At 41.6% G+C, this 9,609-nt stretch overlaps 1 protein-coding gene across 1 annotated transcript in view; it reads left to right on the top strand.

Annotated features, from left to right (window-relative positions):
* The window catches only part of LOC145400978 (adhesion molecule nephrin-like), a 108,694-nt gene extending 99,864 nt beyond the window's left edge, over positions 1 to 8,830 (top strand). Inside the window, exons 15-17 of the mRNA XM_080273338.1 lie at positions 4,743 to 4,870; positions 5,252 to 5,303; positions 8,688 to 8,830. Of these exons, the coding sequence (XP_080129464.1) occupies positions 4,743 to 4,870; positions 5,252 to 5,303; positions 8,688 to 8,830 (323 nt within the window). The remainder of the gene's footprint in view (positions 1 to 4,742; positions 4,871 to 5,251; positions 5,304 to 8,687) is intronic.
* Positions 8,831 to 9,609: the final 779 nt, after the last annotated feature.

The raw sequence follows: 9,609 nt of genomic DNA, 5'->3' as shown, positions 1-9,609 counted from the left end.
ATTATTATTATTATTTTTTATTACTATTACTGATGCACAAAGCGAACACTAACAGAATTCAATTACAGACTGTCTCGGGTTGGCTGCTGGTGCCTGATGCCTGCCCTAGTAAGCCATTACACCAGTGAGTGCCCCAAGGAGTGAACGAGACGCCAGCTGAAGATCAGAGCACGGATGAACTCGGGATTTGAAGTAGGGTCGGGGGAACCAGCCTGTCTAATCTAGTTTTTTTTTCCTTCTTCTTTTATTATCAAGGCAAGGTAACTCACTTTTTGCCATGGACGGGGCATCCGATTCAGGAGGAAATGAATAGCTAGGGAAATATGTGATGAAGCCATTTATTGATATACATGTAAAATATCTGAAGTAGAAAGACTGTGAAAAAGCCTCCTTAAATTTTATTACAACCGTCTCCACTTCTATGTACTACAGGAGGTGGCGAATCTGAGGACATTTGTGACACTGATGTATTATATCTCACTTTACTGTGTTTGAACAAACAAGGTATATTCTTCAGACCACAGTAGGTGTAAGACATAACCTAATGAAATTCACTGGTTCATGTAAGACCTCCAAAACACCACCTCCTGTAGTACGTTGAAGTGGAGGCGATTGTACGTCCCTCCGTAAATGCCATTTTTATGATATTTGATATATTTTTCACGCGAGCGTCTTCTGAACATCAAAGTGGCCCAGTTGGTAGGCCTAAAGGGAAATTGTGGTTAAAATTCGCGGAAACCAGGCAGGCTATTTTGTATTTTGTTTCCCGAGGACAATTTTTATCTCGGATCATCTTACAGTGGAAAATAATGGGTCACGATGACAATAATGGTGGTGGTGGTGATGAAGAATTTTTTCCTGCGGTCTTGTATTTTTTCCTCCTATCATGATTATTTTCCTACGAAATTTATTGCCAATGGAACTTCCCAGACCAGATATATTTTTGTATGTTTCTACTGTTAATACGATTTTTGTGTCATATTTACATGAAATAAACACTGAAAAAAAAAGAGCCGAACTTGTTCTTATTATATGCCCTCACATGATGCTGATGACGATGAGGAAGAGAAGGAGAAGGGTAATGATGGTAACGATGATGATGATGGGGAGGAGGAGGAGGAGGGTAGTGATGATGACGAGAGGGAGGAAGATTATATAAATCAAGTGAATAAGCACACTCCAAACGCCTTGGAGATTTGACAGACCAATCTACATTTTAACAGACTTAATCAGGTCAACATTCTAGTGCTGTAAAATGATTCTACAACACCAAGAACGCCATCAACCAGCACCCAACCGTCACCATAGATTCATAGCTATTAAAACTGCACATCCACCTCTCTTGACACACGCTCACCAGTAACCTATAACTGATGACACTCAAGACTACTCATTTGTTGGGAAACTTGGGAATACCCTCGATATTATTCATGCAGAGAAATCTACAATATTAGCGCTTCAATTACTTTGTGTTGCTTTCTCTATAGTTACTCATAAAATGAATACAATACAAACAAGTTTTCTTTGATAATGAAACGTTTTCTTTCAAAATTGGAAGTATAAACTCTTGAAGAAATGCAGTGCCATGCTATCCTTGATAATGTATTCTACTGCATTACGAAGTTGTTTTGGATGAAAGAAGTTGTGATATCACTTCTAGTTGCGACAAAAAGAAAAAGTTATTCTGGAGATGGCAATTATATAATGATGAAAAGTCATTGTAATGAGTGTTAATCACCGACACTTGTTTTCCCAAATGCACCGCATACGTGACGTCACACAAGTAAACAATCTGATGGGTTGTGCGTTTATTGTACTCTTAAGCTTTTCTTATGACTAGTCTCCAACTATCTCCTACTAAATTTTGATAAACTAGTCTAAATTTTTCCTTTTACCTTTACTTCCTCTTGGAATGCCGGTATCTAGGCGATACTGACGGGTTGAAAGGTGAACCTCCCCGCAGTTACCCCAAGAAGAAGAAGAAGAAGAAGGTAGCTCCAGCTAGGAATCGAAAAACTGATCATTTGAAGTTCTTACGATTCCCAAGGGAAAAGGTATAACGCAGAAAGGTATGCAAACGTGCAGATAGGCTAGTGTGGAATCAGCCAGTGAATGTTTGTTTCATATTAAGGGGAACTTGTGTCACCGAGGAAGAATTGCTACATTCTGGTGCTACAGCAACACTGCTCCTTCCCGAGTCCAAGCCAGGACCAAGTACAGTATGTAAACCTGTGATGCTGTATATGCCTTGACCTGTTTTCTAACTAGTATCCTATACTATCTATCTATAGCGAGACGCCATAATCCCGAAGGGGGTGGCTCTGAGTTGGTTGTTTCACGGGGTGGGACAGTAGCCTTCCGCCAACCCACTTGTATCCTATACATAAAAACAAGAAAAAAGTGATATGTATGATTTATGACAAGACTGATTTGAGTGTTGAAGATTCTTCAGTACATAGAGCTCTGTTTCGTATCCCATAAGCCTGTACGATGGAATTGTCAGTAAGGATAAAGAAATAAAAAAATGTAACATAATGAATTGGCTTTAGTAAGACAAAAATTCACTGCAGTTTGACAGGAGATTAAATACCCTCAAGCCTACAATATGAAGGATGCTGCCGCTGCAGATAAATATTATTCTTGGTTTGATGGGCAGTACTCATGTATATATATTAATACCAGTATAATGTACTGGCATATATATTAATTTAGGAAATCTGTAATCCTTAAGGAGACATAGGATCATCTAAAAAATAAAAAAGAAAGACCACAAAAAAATAAGGACCACCTCAAAAATTAAAAAAAAAAAATTGACTTACTGGTACCTTTGAATTGATGCAGCGGCTTTGTAAAGTTGTACAGAAGTGCATTTCGAATATGAAGAGGATCCATCAAGAAACAAGGTAAATATGATTACTTAAAGGATAGGGTAGGGTAGGATTAGCTTGGTTAGGTTTGCATAATATAGGTTAGGTTAGGTCAGGCTAGGCTGGGATAAGTAGGGTTGGGTTAATTTACAGAAATTTAGGTTAGGTTTGGATAAGTACAGTCTGATGAATGCAATTTCATTCAAAAATGGCATTCGGCATCCGTCTGTCTTCGCTCACCACAAGATGGCATCTGTTTGTCATTGGTGCTGTTAGTGATTGTAAACAAACACCCTTTTTTTTAATGCTTTTATCACTGGTAAAAGAAATAAAAAATATTGAAACTTTAAATTGCAGTCAGAAAATACTCAGAGAATCACATGATGAGGTATGGTAAAGGGAAAATAAAGAAAACTGAATAGTAATGTTTTTTTTTTTTTGTTGTTTTTTTTAACTAAAATTACCGAAACATGATAAACTAGTTTTAACTGCTGGCAATTTTCAAAATCATGAGAAAAAAGATATGAATATAAAATCCATGGCTCTGTGGATTTTTATACTACATCTGGATACGGTACATTTCTTAAGGATAGAAAAGATGTGGGCTTGTTCATCAGGTGGGTCAGCGAATGCAGAGGAGAGCAGGAGATGGTAAACATTGAAATAATCTGGAATAGATATTTCAGAGACAAGAGACATCAATAGAATGTGTTCCATTTTAGAAATAACAAAGAATTTTTCTTTGTCCATAGAATTAGAGGATATGTACACTGTACAGATATATTTAGTCAGAGAATGAAATGACAGCTGAAGTTAGAGTGTAGAGAAATCAGAGGATTCAAGTTCAGGAACATGAGAGTAAGATATATTGTTCTGTATACAACACCCACCTTTGGCTTTGAAATGAATATAGAGAAAGTACAGTTTAGAGGGTGAAGTGCTTGACAGGGTACAGTAAGGAAGAAAGGTTGCTGGTTTTTGAAAGTAGTGATAAGAAACGAGGAAAATGAGCATGGAAGTAAAAAGAAGTTGCTGCATGACAGTATTGTGATACCATATCAAACATATGGAAATGAAGCTTGGACCTTGTTGGAGGGACACAAGTCAAGAGTGAGAGCAGTGGAATTGAGTTACTTGAGAGGAGCATGTGGAGTTACATGGAGAGACAGATTGACAAATGAAGAAATGGAGGAGCGTTGTGGTGTGGATGTGGATGTGATAGAAAGTGTTAGAAGAAATACATTGAGGTGGTTTGGCCATATACCTATGTCCAGAGTTGGTAACAAAAAAAAAAAAAAAAAAAAAAAAAATGGAGAGGATGGAGAGCAAGAGACTGACGAGGAGGGTGTATGTGAGTGAGGTGGAGGGAGAGGGAGGCCAAGGATGAGATAGAGAGATGGGGTGGAGAGGTACCTGTATATGAGAGAGGGGGATGTGAGCTGGGAGCAGGGCAGTGAAATTGCGGGGGACAGGGCAACATGGAGGCAATTTGTGGCCAATCCTTACGGGATTCAGATAGAAAGTACAGTGCAGCCACCAGTTTGGCGTAAATAAGTTTGGCGGATTCCAGTTTGGCGACAGGTTAGAATCTTACCACATCCACCAGTTTGACAAGACAGCCTGCACATTGACAGCTGATTTGGTCCTGGTTCTGGTTCTGATTGGGGAGGTTGCCTTTGCAACAGCCTCCCCTATTGATGTTTAGTTATGTTGAGTTTGCATTTTTCTCATACTTTTTCTTTTTATCAAAAACTCATACAGTAGGTTATTGTTTTCACATCTTGACAGTACAGAGTATTAGTTTTGTCTCCAAATCTCATGCACATCCAGATTGGCAGCCATTTTGGTGGCCATCTTTGTTATTGGTCCCTGCAGCGGCACCAGGTGATGACGCAGCAGACAATGTCGGCATTGATGACCCGGGATTCGACTTTGACGGGTTTGCTAGAGAGGCTCTTAGGACGGAGGCCCTTAGGAGAGAGGCGGGGGAACCTTTTACAATGGTGGGTGGTAACCATAACCAGATTATGGTGCCTGGTGGTTTAGTGGGTAATTCAGCCACCCCAATTGGGTTGAGCTTGTCCAGGTTTACATCCAAGGGATGGTTGGGGTTTATTCCACACGTAATGCCACCCAGGGATGAGTGAGGCTGGTCACTCATCTTAAATGTCAGGACCAACTTGCCTAGCCCCGGGCTCCTACACTTCTCATGGGGCAACACAGGATTAGATGATGAATGAATGAACTGTTGAAAAATAATGGGTTAAAAGTACAAAAATGGCTCAAAAAGTTTTATTTTGGAGTAACCAAAGACTCCTATAAATTTTTCCCACAAGAAGTTTGCCTTCAGTTTGGCGGGTTTCAATTTGGTGAGGTTTTTTCAGACCACCGTGCACGCCAAACCGGCGACCTCACTGTTTGAGGATACTGAGACGGGTTTGTCATCAGTTGCCTCAGACAGCAGTCTCAGTGAGGAAGAGAGGGTGAGGTTTTGAGAAAAGGAGGCAGTGTTCACCAGAGAGAAAATTAGAGGAAAGGTGACATACGTTGCAGAAATGAACAGAGTTAGACAATGGTTCCATGCATATCATTTGGTCATCAACTGGGGGAGGGAGGGATGGTGGCGGCATTTATCCCCCCTGGTCTGGTGGGGACTCCAAGGCCTGGTGTTGGGATGCCATTTTTTAAAAAATTTTGAAACAAGAAGTGTGGTGTGTAATGTGCATATAGTTTGATGTAAACATGGTGGTAGTTGATGGTGGCAGTGGTAATAATGGTAGTTGGTGGTGGTAGTTGATGGTGGTAATGGTAATAATGGTGGTAGTTGGGAGTGGTAATGGTGGTTGTTGTTGGTGGTGGTGGTGGTGGTGATGGTTATGTTGGTGGTGAGTGATGGTAATGTTGATGATGCTGGTGATGGTAATAATGGTACGTAGTGGTGGTGGTAATGGTGGTATTTGGTAGTAATGGTGGTAGGTGGTGGTGGTAGTGATGATAATGGTAGTTGGTAGGGGTAATTGTTATAATAGTTGATGATGGTGGTGGTGGTGATAAGGGTAATTGGTGAGAGTATTGGTGCTAAATGTGGTTTGTGGTAGTTGTTGGTGAAGGTGGTAATGGTAGGTGGTGGGGGGAAGTGGTGCTAATGGTGGTAGTTGGTGATGGTTGTGGTGGTGGTAATGGTAGTTGGTGAGGGTTGTGGTGGTAGTGGTGCTGATTGTGGTAGTCCAGTGGTGGGGGGAATTTGGTGGCAGATAGTGGTGGTAGTGATAATTGTGGTAGTTGGTGGTAATGGTGGTGGTGGTAATTGGTGGTCGTGATGGTGCTGGTAATGGTGGTAGTTGGTTCTGGTGGTGGCAATGGTGGTAGTTGATTATGCTGGTGGTAATGAAGGTAGTTGGTTGGGTTGGTGGTAGTTGTGGAGCTAATGATGGTAGTTGATTGTGGGGATGGTAATTTTCATAGTTGGTTGTGGTGGTGGTAATGGTGGTAGTTGTTACTGGTGGTGGTAGTTGTTTGTGGTGGTAATAGTGGTAGTTCGTGGTGGTGGTAGTTGGTTGTGGTGAAGGTAATGGTCGTAGTTAGTTGTGGTGGTGGTAGTAATGGTAGTAGTTGGTTCTGATGGTAGTGGAGGTAGTGGTTGTTATGTTTATGTTGGTTGATGGTTATGGAGTTAGTGGTTGTTATGTTTATGTTGGTTGATGGTTATAATTACGGTGGTGATAATCCTGTTTGAGATCATACAACCATTAATATTTGTGTAATCATCATCTTTGTGTGTGTGTGTGTGTGTGTGTGTGTGTGTGTAAATTTACCACACTGGTTGATAGAGTGTGTGTGTGTGTGTGTGTGTGAATTTACCACACTGGTTGATAGAGAGTGTGTGTGTGTGTGTGTGTGTGTGTGCCTGCAACATCGAAAGTTCCAGAAAGCCAGAGAAATTGGACGAACGAGAGGGGGTGGAGGGGAGGGAGGAAGAGAGAGGGGGTGAAGGGGGAGAGGAGGTAAGGAGGGGGGAAATGGAGGAAGCGTGTTTTTCAGGGAGGAGAAAGAGATGGAAGGAAGACGAATGACAAGATGTGGAAAGAGAAGGAGGTGAAAGGAAAGGAGGAAAAGGAAGGAGAAAGAGAGAGAGGAAAGATAGATTGTGGAGAGAGAGAGAGAGAGAGAGAGAAAGTGGTGGGGGGGGGGAAGGGGAGGGAACAAGGGAAGGATAGAATATGGGGGTTCGTGGAATTTGCCGGCTTGGTCAGTCTGGCTTCAGCTATTGGGTCGTGAAGGCTCTTACGATCTTGGTAAGATATTTTTCCCCTTTTCTTCCCATTAATTGCCTTATGAAGATGATATTGCTTTTAATTTGTATTGTTAATACGTCTGAGTATTTGTAAAGCTTACCCAGAGAATTGGAATATAATTAGGATAATAGCTGTGTGTGGACTTTGGGTGAGGTGTGTGTGTGTGTGTGTGTGTGTGTGTAATTTTGCATTCGATTTGTTAAAGGATATATTATGGTTGTTTTATATGAAGTCTTTAGTGTGATTGCTTAAAAGGATTGTCTTTCAGGGGCTTGGGTTGGGGAGAGGGCAGGCAGATAGTGAAGAAGAGAATGACACGGAGGCGAAGTATTGTGCACCCATTCTGGCATCAAAGTATTCAGCTGTAGAGCGACCACAACTACCACTTGTAGTACAAGCACAACCATCACTTCGGAGGGGACATTGAACTGGATACCGGTACTAATATGGTGAGTATACCAAAACCTTCGTAGTTTATTATTATTATTATTACTACTACGCCCCTGCTACTTTCGCATGACTTCTCTGGATGGGTTACACAGTATATTAAATTTCACAGCTGAATTCTAAAAATCATTTGGTATAGCAAGTTTCGCTTGACAGATCCCAAGCCCTTTTTGTTACTTGATGGTCTGGTGTAGGCAGACTGAAATGGTAATTTTGGCTAGTAACCAAGGAGATTCATTCCCTAACTAAGGGTGAAATTCCATGCAACAACTATATAAAGATCCATAACCCCATTTCATTTACTTTATGGCCAGGTGGTCAGATGCTAATTTTGGCTAGTAACCAAGGAGACTCATTCCTTACTTCTGACCAAGGCTTTTCATAAAGATTCGTAACCCATTTTAATTTAGTTGTTGGCCACGTGCAATGAGATTGGGAGGCAGTTTTGACTAATAGGCAAACCTAGAGACTCATTCCTTAACTAAAAATGGCATTACACCTGTTTTACCGAAACTTGGCCTAAAACTGCTCCATCATTGCCGAGGTGGAACAGGAAATTAAATCTGCTGTTAGTCATGAAGTGCTCTGGATAGGCTATAGAGCTGTAGTCATTCTTTCTCCCATTGAGCAACATAAACTACAGAAGAAAAATTTAGGCCAAGATAAGGTAGAATGACTTTTTAAGACTTTCTTTCAAACCAAGCCGCCATACCCTTGAACTTGCCTTAAAATGCCATCTTGAAATGGAGTTTAAAGGGTATATTAACACTAGAATATAATACTGTAATCTAATACTATACTTTTCAAATTATTTTGGTCTAAAATTGACAGCTCCCCATCTTCAGAACAGATATAACCAAAGCCTGTTAATTTTTTTTTCTCTCGGCACCTTTGAGTGTAACACTAGATGAACACATAGAATGTTGCAAGTCATGAAGTGCTGTGGAAAGGATAACTTGCCATAGCATTATCTTGTTTTGCTACTGAACTTTGTGAAATAGACTTCATAAAGCAAAAAGTAAAATTTAGGAAAAGTTGAAGATACAGTAAACCCTTGATATAACGAACACATTTCCAGAGCGAACTTCTGTCGGGTCAGTGTATGTGGCAGAAGTTCGCCACCCAAAATTCCCTGAGCAAACTTCCGCCAGATATAGCAATCTTTGGTTGGTGTATGCGGTGGAAGTTCGCATGCACCCAGCTCCCATGACTCACCATTGAGGGAGATCCCATGCGACGAGTCACATAGGCTAGCTAGCCCGCGTCCCTCAACCCTTTCTGTGCCGAGTCTTTCTCAGTGTGTGTTGTACTCATTTCGTTTGGTTCTCTCCCGCCTCACTTCTCTCGCGTGCGTAACCTCTTGTACCACATGTGACCTTCCAACATTTCTGACCAGTGGCAAGAATGGCGTCTAAATCAACGAGCTCTGTTTCCTCGGGCAAGGGGAAGAGGAAGATTTTCTCCCTGACTGAAATTTCAAATTTTGAGGAGTTTGAGGAAGGGGCTACACGAAGTCAACTGCGGAATAAGTACAACCTCAAGAGAACGACTGTCCTTGACCTCATCAAGGGGAAGGAGAAAGTGGAGGCCGGCAAGAAGGGGAAGGAATTGTACTGTAAGCGTCGACTTCCCATGGAAAATCTTGACGAGACAGTGTACAAGACAAGTGGTACATGCAAGAGAGGGCACAGGGTGTTCAAGTTTATGACGTTGCCATTAAGCATGCAACACAGAGGCTTGTTGGTCACTTTGGCCATGACAGTTTCAAGTGCAGGGAAGGCTGGCTGTGGCGCTTTAGGCGGCTTCACGGCATCGAAAATAAGGCCATAACTAGTGACCTTCTCAGCCCCGATGCTGACACAGTGGACCCCTTCATAAACCACTTTCATCAGCTGGAGGAGGAGGAAGGCCTCCATGACGTCCAAACCTATAACGCTGACAAAACTGGCCTTTTTTGGAAGTCACTCCCCCAAAATACACAGGCCTCCAAGACAATCAGC

Source organism: Coenobita brevimanus, chromosome 54, assembly GCF_032717465.1.
Source record: "Coenobita brevimanus isolate Jiangsu-jjx chromosome 54, ASM3271746v2, whole genome shotgun sequence".
NCBI classification, from domain to species: Eukaryota; Metazoa; Arthropoda; class Malacostraca; order Decapoda; family Coenobitidae; genus Coenobita; species Coenobita brevimanus.
Note: the sequence above shows the minus strand (reverse complement) of the source record. Positions and strands in the feature narration are given on the sequence as shown.